This window comes from Falco biarmicus, chromosome 13 (genome assembly GCF_023638135.1).
Source record: "Falco biarmicus isolate bFalBia1 chromosome 13, bFalBia1.pri, whole genome shotgun sequence".
NCBI classification, from domain to species: Eukaryota; Metazoa; Chordata; class Aves; order Falconiformes; family Falconidae; genus Falco; species Falco biarmicus.
The window spans coordinates 13,344,488-13,369,505 of NC_079300.1; the positions used below are offsets into that span (position 1 = coordinate 13,344,488).

General features: G+C 47.8%; 1 protein-coding gene across 3 annotated transcripts in view; it reads right to left on the minus strand.

The window, feature by feature from the left end:
- Nucleotides 1-25,018, minus strand: part of P3H2 (prolyl 3-hydroxylase 2) — a 75,110-nt gene that overhangs the window by 16,718 nt on the left and 33,374 nt on the right. For all 3 annotated transcript variants that reach the window (XM_056358731.1, XM_056358734.1, XM_056358732.1), the window contains exon 2: nt 771-917. In XM_056358731.1, the coding sequence (XP_056214706.1) occupies nt 771-917 (147 nt within the window). The remainder of the gene's footprint in view (nt 1-770; nt 918-25,018) is intronic.

The window sequence follows — 25,018 nt, forward strand, 5'->3', positions numbered from 1 at the left end:
CCATGTCTAAGCCATCAGTGGACTTTTGGACCAGTGGAACCTCGTAAAGCTGTCTAAATGCTCTTCTGAACTCCTCCATACTTAGGGAATCCTCAGTGCCACTGCTGGATTATGTATTATGTGAAAAAACATTCTTTATTTTTTACCCTCCTACCCAACAACTAAGCTGAATGCTAAGGGAAAAGACTGCTCTTGACCCAGGCAGATCTGTCTTAGAACGGCCCCTAACGAGCACCTCCATTAATTACACCAAACAGCCATTCCTGCTTCCTTATGTCTTCTGAAATCAGAAAGTTGGGGGTGACCCTGGCATTTGTGTTGGGCTTTTGCTTTGGGGAGGCAGAAAAATCTGTCACTCTCCTGCCTGCCAACCTGCACCCTCACAGCCACTCACGTGCATGTACCCTGCCAAGGTGGGAGAACCCAGCTCAAAAGAAACACACGTAAACCAAGACCTGTCCGTCAGTGCCCATGAGGCATCCAACAAAGCTGCCTGCTGGTGCACGTTCTCAGCCGTGGATGACCCCAGAGCTCCCTGAAGAGATGGACCAGGCTGGGGACACAGCCATCGAACAAAGAGCAGAGTACCTGAAAAAGCAGGAGCTGGCTTGTCTTAAAGGATAGCGCTGAAAGGGAGAGTTTATTTTGCAGTATTGTAATATGGACCTCAGAAATAATCTCCCCATTCATTAGATGATGCTCTCTTGGCCTCGTAGATCTCTCCAGACCGCCTGACACTTCACACAGGCACCTCTTTAGCTCAGACTCACCATGTGCTGCCTGGCCTCCCGGTCAATCAAGCTGACTTTCCCTGATGTGGTCTTGTAGTTCTCGATGTCCTGCTGTATCTCCATGTGCTCAGGGTTTGCCATAAAGAAGGTGTGAGCTGCATTTGCTGCCTCCTCCAGCTTGTTCAGCTGTAACAAGATAAGAAAGACCAAGTGAGCTGGTGACGTAGGACAGTGAGCACAGCAGTTTATGCTGCACCCTCTGACATCTATACCTCTGACACCCTTTTGACACCACTGGACTGGGCAATGATGGGATAACCAAGGAAACCCTGTACACAGAGGCTCAAGAAAAGTGCTGGAATGAGAGGAAAGCCCACTGCAAGGGAAATTGGAAGAGCTGGAGTTCCTGAGAGCCAGACAGGTCACTTATCCGTCTGCAACATGGTCTATTGGTGATGGAGTCCAGCCTAGTTTCCAGCTGCACATCCTCTGAACTCAGCTACTCCAACCCCCTGCACAGTCCCAGCTGGAGAGATGCTCTCATGAGATACAAAGTAGAGAGAGGAGGGGAAAGCAGCTGCTGTGACTGCTCTCTCTACAAGCCCTAGAGGCTGAGCTACATCCAGGCTAAGGGCTTCTACTTGTAAATTGGATCTTGAGATAATTTGTTAAGCTCAGCTGTGTATAGCTGCAAAGGGCCAGACTCAGCATGCTGACAGTGGCAGAGATATAAAGAGGAGTTTATCTTGGTATATCAAGTCACTTTGGATTTAAAGATTCAGAACTGACACCAGACATTAGTTTCACCCTGACAAAAGCCTCATGAATAAACAAAAATGTTAGTGCTAAATACACCCACAGCAGCTGCCAGAAGCTCAGGGAGCAGGGCAGATGTTCAGGTGAAACATCTGCATGACCCAGCAGGAGAGAAGCCACTTCCATGGCTAATGCACTTGCTCCTGAAAGAAAGCCAACACTACTGAGTGCTGGCAAGGTGCAGAGTCAGGCCCCTGGGATACATTTGCAGTCTGAGCAGGCTCAGTCAAGCTTATTAGCCAGGACCAAGCTAATGCTAGCCTTGGCAAGGCTGTGTCCAAGTGTTCTCCTTGATAGTGAAACCCACATGGCACCTGTGCCACTGCTGCTAGGCTCCTCCTGAGGCACCGGAGCCAGCAAGCTCAGGCATGTCTACGCTATGCTGCCATCACGGTACAGCAGCTCCCCTGCAGCAGCCTGCACACGTAACCCCTGGACAACTCGACTGGCAAAATGATGAGAACTGAAAGAGAGACCTGCAGAGAAGCACGAGCTTCACACCCTGTTATCTTAAGCCTGGAGCAGGGCAGAGGTGAGGTGTTGGCCTGTTCGTCTCTGGGAGACAAAAGCAGCTTCCTCGGGGCTCCTTAACACTGCGTTGATACTTGTATGCACTTACTGAGCACCAGCTATAGCTTGCCTTTCAGCCAAGCCATGAGACACATCCAAAACCTCTTTCAGTGAGCCCCTGTAAACTGTCTCGTACCCTGTGTATCTCAGGGGCTCAGAGAGGACATACACTCATCACCAGCCAGGCATATAAGTAGTTTCACCTCTGACACACGATTGCCTTCAGAGATCTGGCTGAACTGTCAATTGCCTGAGCAGCCACCTTGTCAGCAGGTTGCCCATTACTTCTGCAGAGGTGTTTGCAACCGTCTTTAAAATTAAATTATACATCCGATAACACATGAACTCCTGTTGAACCAAGTGGGATTGACATCTGAGTGAAATCACGAGGCCTTCTCCTTGAGGGACGCCCTGCGTATGTATATCTTACAGCAATTTTGAACGCACAGCTTGTGAAAGCTTTGTGGTGAAATACTAAGGGAAAAAATGCAAAGGATTTGCTCAGGGCACTTGGCTGCAGCAACAGTACAGCAAGAAGTCCTTTTTTATGCTGAACAGTGCTCTGAGTAGGAATAGCTGGAGTGGGGCAAGAGCAACAGGTTCAATTTGACTAGACAAGGAGAGTCCCCCTGGAAGCACCCAGCCCACACCAAAACACTCAGCAAATCTGCTCCTGTTTGGAAAGCAGGGCTGTCTGCCAGGGTTAATAAAATATCCCAGTTGTTTAACTAGCAGAATGATGCCTCCTTTCCTACTGCACATAAAGCCTGGCAAGACTCGGGAGAATCCAGGAGGAAGATATGCATTATTTTTGCAAGGTAACCCTCTCTAAGGGCAGTGTGGAGGGAGCGTGTTTTGGCTGCAAAGGAAGCAGCTGATGTCCTTTGAATTGTGACTCCCAAACACAATTTCTAAGTGGCAAATATTTAAAAATTACTGTAACAGGTTTCCTTTGGCTGTTCCTTAAACCAAAGTGGAATTAGAAAGCAAGCATTTCAGCAAGCTGCTGAAAACAATTTTGGCCTTAAAGAAAAAGGTATAGATAGCTGACAGTGATTGGGAGCCCAATTTAAAGGCAAGGGAAGCAGGGAAGATGCAGAGCACAGCAGGACATGCACTGAGCCTCCTGGCATGCAGCAAATCCCCCAGAGAAGCGCCCAGCGCTTTCATCTGGGCTGTTTAGATTAGGACTGGTGCAAACACAGTCTGCAGAGCAAACAAGGGGGCTACCATGAGTCAAACTGGTGGCAACTGGAGATACCATAGCTGTGGGCAATCACTGGCTGAGCTTGTCAGGGATGCCTGGGTGATTCTGTTAGGGAGACACTGAATGGAAGCAGACACCCAAATCTACCAGGGGATTTGTGAAACTGGCACTTTGATATCAGACAAGCTGTTCCAGACACACTCTCACATTGCTTGCTGGAGCATGGAAATGTTTTAAAAGCAGGTACTCGGATACATGAAGACCCTTTGGAGGAAAAGCCCAGTCATCACCACGGGGCCAGACCCATGCCAGGCAGGTGCTCTCCTAAACCCCCTCTGATGCTCCTCAGCTCCAGCACAGCCAAAATTGCTTGTGCAGTTCCCAGAAAGGCCAGGGCAGAGCTGGCCGAAGAAGCACGTGTGAATACCTCCAAAAGGAAGATGAAAGCTCCAGTCAGATGGCATTTCAGTCCACTCCCCAGATCTGCCCTTTGAACACCAAAGCACCACTGTGTTGCAGTGCCCACAGAAATGCAAAAAATTTGCCTTGTGTAAACTTCAGAAGTTTTTCAGGATTTTCTCTGTGCTGACAACATATACAGGGAAGCCAGCTTTTACTGCAAAAACAAGACCTATTCCAGTCCTTTGCTTGGAGTTTTCCTAAGGACATCACGCTCCAGAGTAACCCCTTGGCTTCCCAGCAGGCAAGCAAAATTACTATAGGAAATTTTCATCCAGGGCAGCACACAAAAAAAAAAAAGCCAAGCACCTTCAGTGTAGGAATTATTTTTTTTTAAAAAAAAAGAGACATTCCTGTTCAGAAATATACATCCCACCCCGAAAAACCTTGTTCTACCGTAATCCCATCCTGGAAAAGCTCATCCCAGCTGGACAGCATCTGATACAGGATAAAGGATAGACCAGAGCATCTCACGATGGGAATTTTCAGGTCATGCCAAGTGTAGGTGGGACTGCCACTGCAACTGGTAATTAGAGAGGTCGGTCGAGATGGGGCAAGAGGTTTGTTATGGACACATGAGCTGCTGACCTGATCCAGAGGACTGCTATTAAGCTACTATTTGAGCTGCTCGGGAGAACTGCATTCTTCCATGCCACACCACACATTTCTATTCCCAGACAGCATCCTGTCTGTGCAGACTTAAAAGGGACCAAATGCATTTCAGCAAGGGTACTGCTTGTACCTTTGGGTACTGGGAACTGGCCCTTCAAGACACAAGCTGCAACAGTCTCTTGTAGGATGTTCTTTTTTCCTTCGGTTCTAGCTCCTTTTCAGAAAACTGTCAAAAACTGTCACAAATCCCAGGATGGTCTTAGTTCTTCCTGGGTAACATCCACCCAGTGAGATAGAAAGAGTCTGGTTTCTAGCCACAACACAAAATCCCTTTCCCACCCTCCAAACAGGGCTCATACTGTGTCTAGTCCCGCTGGCTCTTCGCAGCAGAGATGACCTTTGGAGTTTGCTAAGTGAACTCAAAGCAGAACATTTCAGCTCAACACTTTTCAATCTATCATGTCTCATATTTGCCTTAAAAACATTCAAGTAACACAAAGAAGCCAACAGCTGCTAGGTTTTGCAGAGTTTTTAAGTGGATGCGTGCACATAAAAGCAAATTCCTAACTGGTAAGACACATTCACAGTCTAGCACTGACATTAATTATGAAACACTCTGGGGGAGCTTTTGCCAAAAACACTCTGAATTCACAAGGAGCAGGATATTTTGGTATTTAAAGGTCTGGGCTGGGACTCAGGACACCTGGACTCAGTTCCTGGCCCTGTCTCAATCTCACTGTGCAGCCACTGGGAAAAAACATTTTATTTTCTTTGCGCCTGACTTTCCATTGTTTTAAATGAATAACAATGAAAATAATAGCATTTCTCCTACAGGGTAATAATTTTGTTTATTTAGATGGCAAGCAGCTCAGGGACTGTAAGCATAGCAAGCATATAACACAAGGGGATTTTGATCTTTGTACAACCATCGCTAAACGAAAATCAGCAAGGAAAAAAATGACAACTGGAGGATCACAACCTTAGTACGTGCTCTAAGGTCTGCTTGTTCACCCCACTGGAATAAGATTGCTGGGTTATTGCTGCAGCTTTGCACCAAACCCTGTGTATTTCGGCCAGAAAGGACACATGAATTCACACCACCAGCACTGAGAGAGCCCTGGGAACACCCTGTCGGTTTTGATCTTACCAAGCCAATGGCTAGAGCCAAGAAGGGGAAAACACAGAACTTAAGTGCTGCTGGGTTTTGACGCTGAACATACTTTTTTCCCTCATTCAAATATTAGGAGTGTTTCATTTCACACAAAAACAGGGAAATTATTTCAAGCAGCAAAACCTCAGATTAAATTGCAAATGCTAGGTTTCGTTCCCATCTGGGACAGCGCTGGCCTGGACTTCAGTGGGACTGTGACTCCCAATCTGCTGTAGTGGCTTGGATTAGGAAGGCTGTTTTAAACTGGAGCGTTAAACAGGACCAAACACAGGCTGGAGAAAGGACCTTGAGTGAACATCTTGAACATCACTACACAATTGATGCCAATTCTCATTGATAACCATGAAGAAAATCCTTTATGGAACTTCCAGGGGCTGTTCATTGACATTCTGGTACCTGTTGAGCTATGTATCAGCCAGTAAACTCCATGCCAAGCAATCTAATTTGTACCTGTAGTACCACTGTCACCAACCTGCCATGCTTAGGAAATAAACTGCCTCGCTGGAACACGTCTAACTTGCTGTTTGATTTTATCATCACTTCAGCTGCTCCATCCCTCAAAGAGAAACACGGAGGATTTACCTCATCACTGATGCCTACCTGAAAACAGCTCAGGCTGGCTCAGCTCCACGTGCAAGCACATGCTCTGAATTCACGCTTGCCCTCACTATTTGCTGATGAATGAATTCTGACCAAAGCCCCTCTCATACCAGCTGCTCAGCAGGCTTGCATAAACCCCTAGCCCCTTCCTTAGGAGACACACCATACAACAGCACTCTGGGTTAGCTACGACTCTAAACTTGCAGTCCTGAAAGTTTGCTCTGTAGTGCTTGGCAGTGAGGATAACGAAGTGGAACAGGTATTGTGCCAGGGCTGTGGGATGAGCATCACACAGCTTTACAGTCCACTCATGCAGCTGGGGGCACGGTGTGCCGTACCACCACCACTTTGCTTATGTTGAACACTGACATAGTGCGTTTTATGGAGAGAAACAGCTATAGACAGAACATATACAGGTATTCAGGTGCTTCCAGCTCATCCTGAAGTTCTCACAATGAAAACAAGCATAAAAGAAGTGCAAAAGTCAGAGGATTTTAGAGACAGTGTAGCCAAAGCACTATTGATTCTGACTGCCTGAGACAAGGAGTCACAGCGCATGATATAACCAAGACCTCAGACTATTTTTCACAATGAGTTCCCATTTTATTTAACTTATTACCAGATACTGGCAACTGTCATGCGTTCTGTGTGACAGTCGTAATCCAGCCTGGTTCTGTATTAACATATCTTCAGCACATAAGACATCGTTTGAATGAAAACAACTTTTTTGGGAGGGGAAGAGAAGTAAGACCTATGCACTGGAAAATGTGTCAGATCCCTCAAAACTCCTGCGTTTCTTGCCATGCCAAGACTGGAGCTACCTGCACATAACCTCAGTTAATTGCTAAGTGCATGAGCTTGGCATGGAGCTTGTGAGAAAAAATTTCAAACCATTCAGCTGACCTAGAAAATAAAGCCTCAAACCTCCCAGACAACTCCTGGTTTGCTGAACAGATATTGTTTTTTTAAACTTTTCCATAGTTCCACTGCTGCTGTGTTGTATCAAAGGCTTAGCGCACTGGGCTCTGCAGAGGAGGGAGGCTCTGGAGTCAGTAAGCACAGATAACAAGGCAAATAAAAGGTTCAATGTCATGAAGGATTAATCTCGCCGTGTCTGTGCAGAGCTTACTGCCTGGGTGAGTAGCAGCAAGTAGCAGTGAGATAGCTATAAATAGCATGTGACCTCGTCTCAACTATTTTATTATTGCAAATAGAGAAGGAAGAAATTCTCCAGAGAAGTTAATCAGGAAATTTTCCCTCTGCTGATGGGATTGCACATATGCAGAAAGATGCTTGAGCTGTCTGCAACCCACAACAGCACCCACTGACCCCACAGAAACACCAGGATATGGCAGAAGAGGACCTTAGTCAAGTGTAGGAAATAGGTACCAAGTGACAAAGACATGAAGCAGCCTTAAAGTTCATTAACACACCATCGCCTGCTCTTCAAAGACTTTACCAGCTTCTTGGGTTCCAACTCAAGATGAACAGGGTTGGTCACTGCCCTTGCTGCTACTGTGATAGGCAGCAGTAGTGATGCCTTCCTGGAGGCTCCACATGCATCTTTTCAGGTCTTCTCCATTTTCAAAATGCAGACAACCTCCAATGTGCTTTGGACAGTTCCTTTCAGACCACCCCAACTGCGTGCTGCTGCTCACCAGTCACTCTGGTAGACTCAAATCCAAAACAGAACAAATTTGGAGAAATGCCACAGGGAAAACTTCTCATGAGAAAGGAAACTTAGGAAGGGTTTGGGGATTTTTGTTAAGCAGTTTTTCAGTACACAAACACATGCATATTGGTAGGTACATGGTCAAAACAACTGACTAGACATCAAATTAGTCTCCAGAAAGTGGCAGATGCTTGGAAATTTAAAACAAACCACTTCAATATTCTTCATGGAACAAATTCTTTCAATTAGCCAAGATAGAAATTAGATTTCCTAACGAATCTCTCACTTGAGCCGTGCTGGTAGTATTTTACATAAGTGCATGTGCACACACCAGCGGACTGAGGGCATCCCCTGCCTGAAAAGACCATTTTGCATTGAGAAAGCAGATCAGACTGAGACCCCTCCTTCCGTCCCTCTCTGACATTCTTCTCTTAAACTGTTCCCAGGCAGGTAAGAATGAAGATTTTCGCATGTTTCTGGCTGTGCATTATATGCTTCAGTGCACACATGATGTAACAAATACTGCAGAAGGAGCAGGGCATTACTCACAGCAAGTGACTTGCAAAACCACTTCCCAGCAGGAAGGACCCTTCCCACATAAATCTCAAACACATTGAGGCATTGCAGAGCAAGCAGTGGGAAATGTGTTTGTGTTTACTGAACCTTCAATCTGACTGATTGTGAAAAACACTCTAAGCCAGATTTTGTCCTGCATAAACACTCTGTTCTGTCTAACATACTCTGACGACAGCTAAGTTGTGTGTGAAAGAGATTTTCAAGAAGGAAAAAATCCTAGGATATGCAGTGTGGGGCCTCCTGGCAAAAACACAAAACCCATAGAACTGGGTTTTTAAAGCCTGGGCAAGAAAGAAACCCCTTGTAGGTGAGATTCTTCCCTCTGTGCCAGTAGACAACAGTTAAGATCACAGACAGGAGCTGGCAGTACATGGATTTCAGCACATTACTCTGTACAAAAAAGTCACTTCTGTCCAGTTGATAGCTGGTGAGTTGTCCCCTTCCCTCCATCCGCAAACAAAAAAACATGCTGCCAACACACCATGGCCATGCTACAGTCAGTGCTGTGAAACACCCTGCACCCTGGACCATGGGCTCTGAGCAGCTCCTCCAAAAGCTGTGTCTGGCTAGAAATGGGCTTTTTCTCTATACTTTAAGGATGCCAGCATAATTCGAAATCTAAGTAAGAGTTTCCATATTAATTATCACTGGAAGAGGTGGGATGCATTCAGTCCTCAGCAACATGTGCAGATGGTTACCCATGAGGCTCCTACACCCCAGAGTTTTCCTTGGTCAGGTAATTAGACATGAGCCAGCGGCCCTTGGGGATGAACAGCAAGGGAGAAGTAATACACTTACAGACTAATGGCAAAAGGCAGTGCTAGATACTAAAAGGGGGGTGGGGATAGGTATAAAGCCAGCCAGGCTTTCCAGGACAGAGGTTTTCTCACGCATGTCCTTCCTTCTGTTGTTACAGCATCCCTGTGGCAGCCCCAGTCATTGCACACCTGGGAAAGTATCAGTCAAAGATTAGCCTGTGTGTTTTAAGCTAATGAAATCGAGCAGCTGGGAACAAGCAGTATGTGACTATCCCCTTCTCACAGACCACCAGCAAGAGTCCCATGGGCCACAGCCTGTTAGGCAAATAATGAGCTTTCATCTGATATATTGGCTGATAACAGACAGAGAGGCAGGTGGTCCCCTTCAGAGAGTCTCGGAAATACCTGGGAGGACAGAGGTGAATCTTGCTAAACCCACTGGCAAGGAGCGAGGGAGCCCCTTTGCCCGTGAAGGGAGGAAGGTCAAGGTTGGAATGCTTCAATCTGATTAAGTCTAAAACTGATCACATGCTTTTAGGGGGAAAACAGAACAAAACAAACTTGGCAGGCAGTTAAAAGGGCTGGGGGGTGCATCGTGTAAGTGTGAGTCACAGGAGGAAACAGGCAGGGCGCTCTCTCCAGCAGATACCACAGGAACATATTCTACATTTCCACAAAGTTTTCCAGCCTTAGCAATCTGAAGGCTTAATTTGGGCCAGAAAGAAAGCAAACTCTGTGATGAAAGAACTGAGGCAAAGTGATGACACGGACATTGAGTGGGAAACGCTTGGGACAGGATCACTGCACGGTGCTGTTGCAGACAGTCCTACAGTGTCTAAGATCCCAACACAAGTATAATCCGCAACACAGAGGCATCAGCACAGAAACAAACTTAACAGTAAAAGGAGGATGAAGGCCAAAGCATGCTGCAGCATGTCTCTATCAAAAGACTTCTCATCAGTAAAGGATTTCACTAAAACAACAGTGACACACAACCTCCTTACCAACGAGGGGACGAGAGTTATACTCCTGTGACTTAACTGATGAACAAATACTACACAAGTAACATGGGGGGACTGGGCACGACAGGCTGATGCCATCCATGTGCCTACAAGAATAAGGCAAAGCAGGTTATTCTGGTGAACTTCTGGGTATCAGTACTTCTGCCTGGAAAAGATCAATAGTATGTCTCCAGTATGTGTGCAAGAATCCAGCAACGCAAGTTGGAGACTGGATCCCAAATTAGCAGAACTGTCACATACTGTCTGCTTTCCAGATACTGCATTTTCCCTGCTTTTACATATCTTCCCTCTCTTGAGACCCAGAAAGCAACAGCTTTACAGTTTAGATGTGAATTTTCTCTAGCATCCTGCCTCCCTCGGACATTGCAACTAGGTGAGGTGCGCTGGTTGACAACACAAGGCGCTGGGGCAGACTCCTAACCAAGCTGTCTCCATGCTGGTATCTATAGAAATAATTACTAAAACACTTACGAAAAACACAACAGAAAAATCCGAGACAAGCAGAAAAATTCTTACAGAGGAAACTTTCCACCCTTTCCAGGGTTTAGCAATGGCTCAGCACCTTTTAAAAGAGTCAGACATGATGAGCTGCTGAATGCCCTTCGGGAGCCAAAGTTTCCTGTGAAAATGTGTATGCTTGTCTGCTGTCACCCAACCTCATCCAAGCAGCTATGCCTGCCCCTAGGAAAGGCCTTTCTGAGGGGACACATGAATTACCACTCGTGACCACCCTGGAGCCAGAAAGCCACTGCTGACCTGGTGATAAAAGTTTTTGCATCCCTTTTCTGATGTAAATATTGTCAAAGGGCTTATCTAAGCCCTGTCCCAAGCCTGAAAACAACCTCTCCCTACCCTTCCCTTGAGCAACAGAAAGGTCATCTCCTGAAGAAGGTACGGACTGACCCTGACAGTGATTATGTTCAGTTTATCGTATTAACACCAGAGCATTTGTTTGAAAAGCAGAGTGCATAGCCCTGAGGGTGGGCTGCAAATAGGACTGTGCTATCTGAGGTAGAGGCTATCTCCCTCTGCACTGAGCCGCCGCGGGACAGCAAAGGGAGGAAACAAACCATAAACCCCAAGGAGAAAACAGACTCACAGCATATCTATTCATTGTCCCCTCACCTAAAACCCCTGATAGTCTTCAAGGAAATTGTTTTAATTACTGTGTTTCTTCCTGATACAATGTTTCTGGAATACCTTTTCTAAGGCTCAAGTCATAAACCAATGGATCATGACTCACAACCGCTGAATGCCTGGAAGCCATCATGACAGTCATGGACGTTAGAGTATTGCAGACCTGATTAAATAAATCATCAACAAGCATTTTGCAAAGACTAAAGAAGACCTACAAATCAGGGGGTGGGCTCTGCTCACCATGATGGGAACTGACCAAGGGGAAGCAAACTGAGCTTATGCTTTAAGTGACTTTGGAGAAAACTGCCATCTTTGAAAATAAACTTCTGTGCTGATCTGATACATTCACCACTACTGGGCCAGCATCAAGGCACTGCACTGGAAGCAAAGCTTGCAGAGAAAGGTGTAGACAGTACAAGGAGGGAAGTGAAAATATATCCATAGTTCTGCAATACCTCAGCTGGTCTGGAAAGCAAAGGAAAGGTCTTGCAAGGGTAACTATGTGTATAGGTTGCCCAACTAGTTCAGGCCAAAGGTTCATGTATTGCCGTGTGACCAGGGATGGCCACTTGTAGGCAGAGCGTAAGGACGTGGCAGGTACACAGAGACTTGCACACAGCATTTTGTCAGTGAAAGCAGCAGCTTACAGGCTTCCTGAATCAGGATTTGCCTCTGGACCACTGTGCTTAAAAGCCACTGACGGACCTATCCTCCGGGGAGCTGTGTAATCCTTTCTGGAACACATTTATACAAGCTGCAATAAATAAGGGATTTGGGAGCTTTTAAGACAACAGTATATTATTTTCCCCAGAGTAGATGTGTGGCTGAGAAAGACCTACTGCTAGGCTACGTTAAGAGTTTTCAGAAAATGTGGGAGTTGCTGCCAAATACACCCGTAGGCACGTTTACATGCCTGGAAGGCAAGAGCCATTGTAGCAACACTGCAAACCCCCTCATGTTCCTACAATATTTGTCACACTAAAACTCAAACCCATCTGAGTAAAACAGAGATCTTCCTAAAAAAATAAATAAATAAATAAAAAATACAGGGTTTTCCCACAAGAATGCATCCTCTGAAAGGAAGGCAAACAAAACAGGGCAGGAGAGGGGGCCCACAACCCACCCTTTCATCCAGAACTAAGAGCACATCAGGGCTCAAGGGTGTTCCCTTGGTAGACAGGATGGGTATGCTGACATGAGATGGACTGTGTTGATTTCACAGTGTACCAACTGCCAGACACGTTCTCAGCAAAATCTGACCCTGAAAATCCTGGAGGAGAGGATCTCGTTCTTAAAAGCTTCTGACTGCTGCAGCTGAGGTTGACACACGGAACAAAAGCACGCTGAAGAACCCACCTTCATGCACTTCCACCTTCAGTTCATCCAGCACTACTGAAGAAACAAGTATTTCATTTGGTGAGGATGTAATTCTACCCTTGCAGATGTGACTCTTACCCTACTCCAGCTCCCCAAGCTTTGATGAGCACTGTTACTAATTTGAGAGAGAAATTGCTGGCTGTGAGAGAAGAGTAACACCAGTCTCCAGAATGACACCTCTGAGCCCCGGGGCACGTTACAGAGAAGTAACTCTTCTGAGCTGCTGCTCAGGCTCCTGGTGCAGCTCCAGCTTCTCCTGTGGAGTTACAGCAGGGTGAATTTGGCTCATGCTTCAGTGAGCGAGGCCACATACCATTGGACAATTGCCTCCATACATGACACACACCACAAGTCTCAGCTGGATTTGCTGCTTCTGAAACGAAAACACTTTGCTTGCTTTCCCCAGCCATAGCTTGGTAATCATTACTAAACACTTATCAACTAGACGGCCTTCATTTCCTGAGAGCCTGGACCTAATTACACCAGGAAATGCTCTGCTTTTTTCTTCAGACACTGAGAAATGCCGGTTTCTGAGCCCTCCTCCTACAAAGTCAAACTCTGCTCTGATTAGTAGTGGATAGGGGAGGGAAAAAATGCAGCCAAATCTCAAAAGGCAAACAACAGCGATTATTCACAGAGATGCCCTGGCTTCACTCTACATCATTAATAATAACAATAAAATGTCACAGTTATTTCATCTCCCCTCCCTCTCTTATTAATCTTAGCTGAGCCCTGCGAGGCCCCTGCAAAGAGGTATCATTTTCCCCCGCTTGCAGGTAGGGATCCGATGTCTCACAGTAAATCAGAACCAGATCTCAGGGTCACTGGCTCCTAATGCCATTCCTCGAAGGAGTGAAACAAGCCCCCTCAGCTCCGTTTCTTTATCAGGACGTTCAATCCAGCAGTGGGATGAAGGAGCCTTTGCCAAACGTGCTGCATACAGAGCAGCACTTTCAAATCCCTCCTTTGTGCCACGGGGCCAGCTGGGATGTTGAGTTACAATCGCGCGCTTGTAACAGAGTTTAGAATACCACAATCAAATCAAACTGTTGGTTAATTAGTGTATCAAAAGAACTCTACAAACGCACAGTAATGGAGTTATAATGCCAGTAGTACCAAATCGGAAGATGTGCTGCTGCACCAGCATGAGTTCTACCCTGTGAGCTGCCCAGGAGCTGCCACCCATCCCGGCAGGCAGCCAAGCAGCAGCTGCGGGTGCCGCATCTGATGGGAGCGACCTACAGCAAACCTGCTTGGGGAAGAAAGGTGAGGAAGACTGGTGCTAAGGGGTCATGTTTCCTCTGACTGAGGTTTCCAGGCAGTCTCACTAATTCTATTATCCTGGCTTGGGAAAGAGCCTACAGAAAGGCTGGTGGAGTTGGTGGAACAGCATGGGTAGGATGTGTCAGCTCCCAGTTTGGCCAGTGCATGTGTGGCCAAAGGCGTGACCCAGCAGGAAGTGGGCATGTGTCTCTCCTTGAGAGCAACCAATGTGCCCTCTACAAAGGGCTGATCAGCAGCACATCCCACATTTCTGACTCTGGGTTGCTCTCTTACAGGTATGCATCTTCACCTTTCTTCTTTCTCCCAGCTAAAAGCTGGCATTAAGACACAGACCTATTACGCTGGGCAAGAGCAGTCCATGGACTAGACTGCTGGGGACTGGTATAATCTAGGATGGCCAGTGAATCACAGCCTGCACTTCCCATTGACTGCTCCAGCACTGGTGACCAAGCACCAAACTAGAAGCACCAAAGAGCCTGAATGAAACAGAGCTGAGATTTTTTGTACCACCATCCTCCTTGGTCTCCCACACAAACACGTTGCCAGTGATGCAGTTTATTTATAATCTACAGTACAGCATGCACATGGCTTGGAGATTGCAAGCCTGTGCCTGTATTTCCTTGGCATGTCTGCCTGGACTTTTCCTGCCAATACGGCACAGGAGGGAAGCGGCTGCAGGCTCAGGGTGCTTTGGCAAATCACCTCTCACCCCTGACACATATTAAGCCCTGCCTCTGCAGCTCTGTCATGATTGTAGCAACTTCTGTGGCCCTTCAGCAACGGAGTCTTCTCATTTCGGGCTGGCAGACGACACTTTTGGGAGCACAGTGCTTTGCAGCACGGGAAGAGCTCAGTCCTTGGGCAGTGAGGCTGCTGTGCCCTGACGCTGTGTCCTGCACAGGGACATCTGCAGCAGCCACTTGCAGAACACAACTTCAGACAGGAGACCTTTGTTCACCACTGGAACCAACACAGAGACAAAATGCACAAATACCTACCTCTAGGCAGATAAATACTTGGTCTGCACAGGTTCCTGTACTGGGGACAGATATAGGCAAAGCCAGGCTGGATGCCAGCCACAATCTGGGCAAACGCACACATGTAACGTTCAGCTCCAACTTCTGACACCCTTGTGGCCCTACTAGCTGGAAATCCTGTAGAGACACACTCCTCCACAGCTGCCTCCATGTCAAGGGCTTAAAAGCACCCGCGGTGGTGGGTGATATTCACTGGTCTCCTACCCAAGTGCTGGATCCTCAGTTTCTCAACTCTCAGCAGCACCAGGAAGCAACATCCTAAAGAATGTGTGTGTCGCTTGTAGGCAGAATGCAGGTGTTTATTCCATTACTGCTTGCTTTGCTGTGCCTGCCCGGGACGGGGAAAGCAGCTGACTGGTGTGGCTCCAGCAAAGGACGGCAGCCCTCTGGAGAGGGAACCCCGCCAGCAACTGCAGGATGAACAGCAGCCCAGAGCCTGCAGGGAGCCGGACACTAGTATCATGCAGCTGCGTACGCGGCAGTGGTGTCTCTCGCAGGGATGCTGGCAGGGACCCCCCGAGCACAGGCTGTTATGACTCACAGCACCGACACAACTCTGCATCCCGGCCCCGGCTGCAGCCCCACCACTGATGTCACCCTGGCAGGCTGAGCCACGTTACCCGCTGTCTGGGGCAAAACTGTTTTCTAGTATGCAAAAAATGAGAGGCTGTCTGTCCTCGCTGAGGACACGGCTGAAGTCATGCTCCTGCCAGAAGCCAGTGTTTTCTGAGTGCTTCCGAAGCGAGTCTGGATTTCTGCTTTTAATTCCTGGCTCTGGTTGTGACTTACTGGGAATTCTTCTACCAGCCACTAAGCATCTCCATGACTCAGTTTCCCTGTTAAACAGGAGCATGAAACTTTTGGCCCTGGCTGCTGGGAGGCTGAATGACGGCATTTAAATACCTCAGATGACATTTCAGGGCTTAAGACATTGCAAGATTTTTCTGTTGATTTTAAAATTATGCACTGGTCTCCTGTCAGGGCTCACTCAATCCTTGTAAGTGGCTCTTTGTCACTGTTCTCATCCACACCCTGGTTCCTCTTTGAAAAGCAAATACCATAAAAGGCTGTTTGTAGAGACTGAGATCTAGAAAGGAGAAGTCAAATAGGGTCAGGTTCACTACAGCTTTGCTGCCCTGAGCTGCGGCCAGGGAGAGGTGGCTTCCCACTCCTCCCGCAATCCGCAGGGAACAGCAGCCCATCTGTCTGAGGAGCCTCTGACGTGGGCGGGTGTCTCCTGCCCCTTTGCAAAGAAACGTTTCATCTCCAGTGGAAATAGTGAAGATGGAAAAGGCGGATGATGCCAAGATTAAGTAAAAGAATTTGGAAAATAGCAAGCGACCCTAATCAATCACGCTTGGACACTGAGGGTTTTATGTGCACAAAGGCTTCACTTAAATTCTTTTTTGCATTTATCCACAAGAAAGAAAAAATATAATCTGGTGGCTGAGGAAATTGCCAGATGTTGATTCACCCTTGCTTTCTGCAAATGTTTCTATTTTGTCAAAAACCCAATTTGCAAACTCAGGAACCCTCAAAAAATAGTATATTTTTTTTTAAGAAAATAAAACCTGCAAGCAGCTTCAATGACAGCACATGACATGGATGAAGGCAGAGGAACTCTGCCACCTAGCAGATTCAGGCTGCTAACTTTTCCCTGGTCTGGAGCAGCAGAACCGAACCAGTTGCTCTCTTGCAACCAAGTACCAAGTCTGGGGGTCTTCCCCAGCATGGAGAAGAGAATGTTTAAAGAAACAGATATGTCAATGCAGGGATTTTTGAAAGAAAATATGGCTAACTATTAATAAACCTTATAGGTTAAGGATCCTAATCATCATCTGATTCATGAAGGTCCTTTAACTTGGCTAAAGATGATCCAGGGCCACAACTGAGAGGTGCAGAGACTGAAATGGATGCCACAGAAGCCAGGATGCAATGACATCCTGTGGGACTCACCCCAAAACACCTGAATGGAAACCATGAGCCCTAAGAAATCCCATCAAAGCCAGTAAGAAGGATTTGCATTTTATATCTCAGTATGAAGACAGCATTTCCAGCACAGCAGCCCCTTAGAAACAGGTCAGGGGATACTGCAGTATCAACTTTAAAAAGACATTACTTAGGAAATCATCTGTGACTTCATACCTCATCTCTCCTAAGGTTGAAAGCACGCTTGCTCAGCCTGAGTAATCCACAAAACCTAGAGCCAGTAGGTATGGCTTCCCCAAAAAACCTAAACCTGTGCCCTGGTTGCACCAGGCAATGGTACACCACAGACCATGGAGCCAACAGTGGGTCTCTCAGGCCCCGCACACCACCATGCACCGCTACCAATATCTCAGAGCACCAAATGCTGCAAAGCGCGGGAGCTGCACCACTTTGCAACGTTCTAAACATAAATTTACAGCCAGCTAGTGATGGATTAAATAGGAAGGAGGGAGACCAAGTCACAAGTCTATTGTCTCATTTACTCATTTAGCCTCCTGGCATGTGCACCTAACCATAATACCACATTCAACTTCATTTTTGTTTTTAAAACGAATCACTTTGAACTTACTTTCCACAAAGTCCTTCTGTTTGATTTAGTGCACAACAGCTGTTCATTTCAAGAAGCCATTGGAAAAACATTCATCTGCTCCCAGCCCAGACTACTGTTAAAAAAGCAGAGCATACTTGTAAAATTAAAAAAAAAAAAAGAAAAAAAAGATGCTTTAAAAAGTACAAATATGAAGAACTTTTGACAAAGGTGTTTGGGTCGTTGCTGAGGATAATTCAAAACAGAAATCACCACAGGTGTCACTTCACTAGAAAAACACAGCTTTCCATCCAAAATAAATCTGGGCCACAGAATAGCATCCACATGACCCAAACAGTGACTTGGTTGGCAAATGGAGGCATGGGCAGACTTGCATAGCTAGCAGCAGTACTGCATTCAGCCCTCTGGGTTATTATTTACAGATGCTTCCTATGACGACAGCATCTCTTCCCTCCTGCTCCTTGGGAACACAGGGTGCTCCTGAGCCTCTGCCCATGCCGGGAAGCACAGCTCCCCAGGCTGAAGCTGCTCTGGAGGTCCAACAAAGTAGTGAACAGGTCTCTCAGTTGCACTGCAAAGCCCAGCAAAGCATGGCATGTGGGACAGAGCCCAGAGCCTGTGTCAGGGCCCTGGGCTGCACCTCCAGGCCCTCAAGGTCAGACAAAGCGTGCTCAGCTTGTGCTGCCGGGCTGCGGCACAGGCGTGCGCAGCAGGAACATCCCAGAAATAATGCAAATATAAAAAAACCCACCCGGTTTCCACTGACGGCAGCAAAAAGCTCTCTGGCTGCCAAACCATAAAGAATCTGGAGACATTTCCCCCCTCATCTCACCTGACACGAGAGCTGAGCCAAACTCATTCTTCAGCAGCTCTCCAAAGGGTTTACTGCAAGACCATCCATATGTCTGACTCCCAGCTGCGCACAGACCTGTCCTTCCACTGGCGAGGTGAAAGGGCTCTGATTTACAGGGCACTGATGGCAGCACAAGCACTGTCTTGTGATGGGTGAGGAGGGACAAACACCAACTTCCAATTTTACAGCAACCCCAGGCTGGATTTTACACCAGACCCAACAGCAGCAGTAGCAGCTTCTGACTCCTGCGAAAAAACAGAGCCCCAGCTGAGCTCCTCAGCAGCTGTGCACCTCGGTTTGCCCCAGTGTGCGGGCAGGGCAGGGTGGGCTTCTCACTGCAGCTTGAGATTCAAACTTGCCTTCATGGGTTGAGGGCCGCCCACCGTGCCTGGACCCCTCAAACCAGGGCTGCAAGGCAGCCGCCGTATCTCACTCATTGCCACATCACACGCTTTTCTCCTGCGCCCAGCAGGTCAGGGGGCATGCCAGCACTTCGGGTCCCAGGCTATGCAGGGAAAGAGGCCAGACTTACACGCCTATTAATGGCACAGAAAAACAGCCCTCTTCATCAGCCCTACCATGGAAAAGTTGTTCCTTAACGTACCTGGTGACAGTGGTCTGAAGAGACAGCTGAGCAGGCCCTCTATGCCAGCTGGCCAGGGCAGCCCCAAAAACGTACAAGGTGGGTAACTCCTTCTCCCGTGCCCAAGTCAACTGAGGGCTTTAAGATGCCCTGACCCCAGAGCGCTCATGAACAAGGCTAAGGGAAGGCCCCAGAGACCAAGGACGGGAAGAGAGGGATGGCGAGGACAAAGAGGGATACAATGAAATTTAGCTTTTGGAAAGCAGATGGGCCCAACTCATGCAACAAGGCTTGACAATCCCTCAGGCAGGATGTCAGTGATGACATACCATCATGTTGCTGTGTCAACAGCTGACACATCGCAGCAGGGTAATTGCACAGACTCCCACGTTATTTTAAAAGCTCTCTTTGAAATTGCAGAGCTAGGGCAGAGGAGCTTCAAGCCTTACAGAGCAATGGCTCTGTAGCAGACACACTGCTGTGGGAGACCTCAATCCCTGGGGAACCAGCCTGTGCAGAGGAGCTGCAGCCAGCCCTGCCATATGCAGAAGGCATCTGGGGCTCATCGCAGATGGCTGCTGACACAAGACCAAAGCACCAGTCTCCCTTCCCTTTCCCCCTCCAAGAAAACACTACTTTGACCCAAAATGTGTTCAAAGGGTTCATTGTTGTCTGGCCGGCACACGCAATGCTTGAAGCTAGCCTGGAAGTCCTCAAGGTTGTGGACAAAGTTCTGCATGTCTCAAGCAGGCTGCAGCACTTCTGAGAGTCTCCTTTAGCCGTGAGAGGGGCTCTTTGTTCGCTTTTAACATTACACACCACAAACAAAACATTCCTCCCTCCTGCTGCTCTCCCTCTCCTTCTTATCAGAAGCAGCCACTGGCATTTTCACCGACAAAACTGACAGGCTGTTTTTCTAAGGGACTGACTGTGTGTTTACTTTCTCTGCTTTTTTCCAGCAGTGGGATGCAGGATCCAAATCCTTGAGGACTCACCCACTGGGGTCCTGCCATGCTGGAAACCAGGAGGTGTATCTCTAGGAAACCTTTGATTTCATAGCACTGCCAACTAGAACTGTTTCTGCTTCCAGCAGTGGGTTTGGCACAAGGTACATACATAGATACCAGCACAAAATGCAAAACCCTACCAGCCTCATGGAAAGGCTACCCCTATTCAGCACAAATTCTGGAAAATCCATTCAATCTCTAAGGAACATCTTAATTTACAATCTGGTTTCATTTTCTGGTCCATGATGTTAAAGACAGCCTCTGTGTAGATGCATCTCCCATGTGGTTTTGCTTTTCAGTGATCCTGCCTTTGGGAGAAGTTTGCTGGAGTTACCAAGTGAGCACACACAACCCTCTCCCCGGAAAGCAACATGTTAGGAAACGGTCTGGGCTCATACATCAGAGTAAGCGTTTTTACTTGTTAACCTATTCATTTACTCACACCAGCAAAGCCTCCCACCTGCTCCAGGGCAGTGCCTCCATCCCCTGCAGCAAGCAGCACACATGAGCATCACCAGCAGATCTGCTCTGAACCAGCCACAGTGCTGCTGGCCAAAGCGGGAGGCAGGATCCTGGGCCACGGCTGTGACTCATTCTCCCAGCCCTGCCAAAGTAGTAGTTCTGGAGTGAGGAAGTGACAGGGAGACTTAAATTAGAAAGCTGGTGAAACAAAACGAAAGAAAATCCTCCGCAGCTCTCCTTGCTTGGATTCAGCAAGGAAAAAGGGGAAAAGGTGTGCAAAGTGTGAGACGTGTCCAAGCATGGTATGGTGCTGCACTGACACAGAGACAGGCTCTGGCCAGGCAACCTTTTCTTCTGCCTGAGTGAAACACCCTTTCCAGCATTTCACCACCTGCTCCAGTAGAGCAATGACTGCCGTTTGGCACGCAGCGTGCAAGCCCATGCACTGCACAGGCATGTCAACATGCTCTGTAGGGTGCTGCCTACTACAATGGTGCTAGGCGGGTGTTCCTCACTACCCTCTTCCATCGAACATCAGAAGAAGTACAATGTGCTGAATATTTCCTCCACCACTACATGTAAGGCTGAATGGTTCTGCGTCCACATATAGGTGCAGGAAAGCATCAAGACTTAGAACCACTACAGTCAATGGCAAATCTCCTAACGCTAAGTGGAGCTCAAAATACAACCACAGTGGCCCAAAAACCAGACGCTCCAGGTTTGCCTACCCCTTCAAAACCACTCGCCAAGCCCCCTCTCAATTTGGCAGATCAAATCCAGCTGTTTCTTACATAGTGGCTACATAGCTACAGCTGTGTGGCCAGGCTGGCACTCCCGCTGCAGCACAGACACAGGCACACAGAAGCAGACTGGATGGTGCTCAGCCAACAGCTCTGCTCCCCTCCAGCTCACACTTCTCCCTTCCTTGCTGTGGGGACCCTCCTAGGAAAGACAAATCCACCTCTGAGCATCACCATGGACAGGCTGGGTCACAGGGGACCCCACACACCTTCCATCCTCTGTGGCCAAGGGTTAACTCCACAGCTTGCTGAGATGGTTATATCAAATCTGCAGATGGGGAGGGGGGACCTTTTAAGTTTCCCAGGGAGAAATCCGTATTTCTCTTGCTATACTTTGACCATCATAATGAATGACTCTAACAAGACTCAACCATGCATTTAGCTGTCAAGAAGATATCAGAGGTACAGCAGATCAGCATGACGCACAGTCCACAAATACTAACAGAAGAAATCTGAAACTAGGACGAGTGCCCTGCCCATAAATCACTCTCTGTGTAGAAAGCTGGAGGCATAGTGATGATGGTTCAGGCTGGCATTAGCCTTGCAAGATAATTTCCTGCTTTGTGTTCGTTTAAGGCAGATCCCATTTTCCTGGTCTCTCAGGTCAATATCTGCTTAGGCAGATTAAATATGCAATATGCTACTAATAAAGATTAGGAAAAAGAAGAAAAAAAAGAGTGGCCAGTGACTTGGACTCAGCCATCACACTGACCCAAGAGATCACTGTGCTGGGACCCACTCAGCCATGCCCCCAGGCTCAGTGAGGACAGAGCTGAGGGAGGTGCCCATGGCTGCAGTCAGCACCAAGCGTGATGCCAGCCCACAGCAGCACAGCTGTGGTCGACACTATGCCAGGACACATGCTGGTAAAGCTCAGCAGGACTTGGTGACAGCAGCTCAGCACCGGCAAGGACAGTGTGCAGAGTAAGCTCAGCCATGGCCAGGGAAGTGCCGCATCTCCTTACCTGCCCTAGCTCCCAATGTAAACCCAGATACTACAACTCCAGCATTTGCCAGTATAACTACTAGTTTAGCATTCAAAATAAACAACAAATTGCACCTCTAAGCATCAGCAGCCAGAGTTTCCAGTGCAAAATCCCTCCTATTCATTCTCCCAGCCAACTTTTACGGTAAAAAGCTGTTATTGGGACTGCTGGGAAACAAAGACAAGTCACTTGGGTTGAGTCTGCAAGCCAAGGGAAAAGCGGGCTTGGCCAGGGGAATGGGCCTGGACCAGCTCTGAGCTAATGGAGTAAGTAGATGCTTGCTTTTGAGGTTCACCATCATTACAGGATACCCATCCTGGAGCAAGTACAACCAAGTCAAACCTGACCCCTCTTCCTGTGCTTATGCCCCTGATCCAGGATGTTTCCTACAGGAAAATCCATTATATTCTGTCACACACACACACACTTCACCCAAAAACCTTCTTCGCCAAGTCTCAGCCCCTGACTGAGAGTTGATAGCCAAATGAATAACTTGGGGAGGTGTCAGTTCTGAGCAAGAATGATGACAAATTCAGGCTTACTCTTTCCCACAGCCCTCCGTGCCTGGTAAGTGGGACGAGCATCCGGAAAGGGAGAAGGTTGCTATGCCATGGCCCTTGGGAAAACCTGCTGCATGACCAGCTGGGCATGGTGGATCAGCTCCCAGGCAGGCAGGGCAGATATTGTCAAGGAAAGAAAAGGTCTAATTAGGCCTTTCTACCACTAATAATATCAAAATAGCATATTGCTTTCATTGGTAGTCAAGCAGAAAATGAAACGGTGCAAAAAAAGGAGAAGCTGCAGGTGAAGTGGACTGGAATAATGTGGTATCTGCAGGAACGACCGCTTTCAAGTGCCTTTAATACTCAAGTTTTTCTCTCGCACACCAGGAGGTCTGTGAGGTACAAGCTATCAACTCCTACTCACCACCTCATGGGAATCCTCCCACGCTCCTGCCTTTGCATTTCTGGTAAATTGGCGTCTCCTCCAAGCTACAGCAAGTCCCTGGGAAACACAAGCTAGATGGTCCTCTCACCCACTCTGATGCACCGGAGGAAGGACATCCTCCCTTCCTACCACTGAGACCCATTAAAATGCACTTTCTTCAGTGCAAAGGGGAGCAAAACCGCTTTTGGCTTGCATTTAACCCCAGTAATGAATTGTGGCTGCTCAAGAGTCTGACCTGTAGGTTCTCGGCTCTTAAATCAAACCCTGCAGAGGACATCTCCTTGCTGGTACACAGAATGACAGCTCACACTTGACCAGACTGCGATGCTTAGCTCTCCCGCACCGGGTACATCACCCCCCATCTGCCCCACAGCCCAGACACAGCCTGGGCTCTCTGGGACGGGGCGGGGGTTAGTAACATGCCTTTACGCTGATTAACAAACTAAAGCCCTGATCTTTTGTGACTCCCTACTGCTACGGCAGCAAAAACAAATAAAAGCAGGAACAGCAAAGAATTAATTGAAGCAACTTACTGGAACTCGCAAGAGTGTTCTTAAATTAGCTTTTTTTTTTTACCCCTGCAGACCCTGTGCAGAACCCAGAGCACATGATGGGAGGGAAGCAGTATACACGCGAGAGCACATACCTAGCAGGTAGCCTGCAGTGGAGATAAAGGCACGCTGTAAATCTTCAGGATGTTCCCAGGCTGCAGCTTCCTGAAAGCATTAGAGCTCTCACCATTTAAACACACAAGCATGCTCATCATACACAGCAGCCGGCATGTTGCGACAGCATGCAAACTGTGTACAATGTCTGTACGGACCTACAGGCACTTATATGTAACACATATATAACAAGGGCAAACTGTATGCTGGAGTCAAAGCTAGGCGGAAAGGATCAGTTCAGAGATGGTGCGACCCACTTCAGCTCCAGAATTCAAAGAGCTGGATAGAGTCCAAAGGTATTTTTCCTTTTTCCTCTCTGTGCTGAGCACCCCCTCCTCCATCACCCTTACCCTCAGGAAAGGCTGAATGTAAATTGTCTGCTAATTTGCAAGAATAACTGAACAACCTGGGCTGCAGCAGGGCTTAGCACACTCCCGAGCTCAGGCGCCCTTCAACTCAAAGCTAGCACCAGCAGAGCTCAAGAAAGTGACTGGAGACACCCAGGCTGTGAGGCTCAAACCCCAGCCTGCTCAGAGCCACTGAACCAGCAGCCCAGCAACTGACACAGGGTCTGGGATGGTGGGAGAAGGCTCAGTGCGAGAGCAATGTGAATCTGTCAGCCTTTGCAAGGGGGTTACAAAGGGTTAAAGGTGGCTGTGGGTGAGCAGGATGATGGAGCTGGCAAACCCCTGAGCCCTCCCCTTCTTTGGGATGCTAAGACCGGATGGCTTTTGCTGCTTTCAGTAGTTTGTGCAGAGAACAGATGCCTTTTCCATACACAAAGCAAATTGTTTCCTTGCTTTCAAGGAGGAGACACTTTCCTCCCACACATCCATCTAGTTAATGCACATTTACAGCTCCTCAAGGGGAGTGAAAGACCAGGGAGCCCCACTGCAGCTCAGCTGCTCGGCACTTTGCTTCCTACAAGCAAGCAGCCCCTTTGCTGAGGTCCCCTGCAAGGTGAATGACAGCAATCAGGGCCAGGATTTGGGTTGAGCTGGCTTCTGGCAGCACTTCAGCTGGCTGTGCCAAAGTGAAAAAAAATAAAATAAATAAATAATAAAAATAGGGGGCTGGGGAGTTAATGTCATTAAGTATCTGACAGCTGGAAAATGTGAGCAGCCATTGTTTGCAGCCCCCCTACAGCTC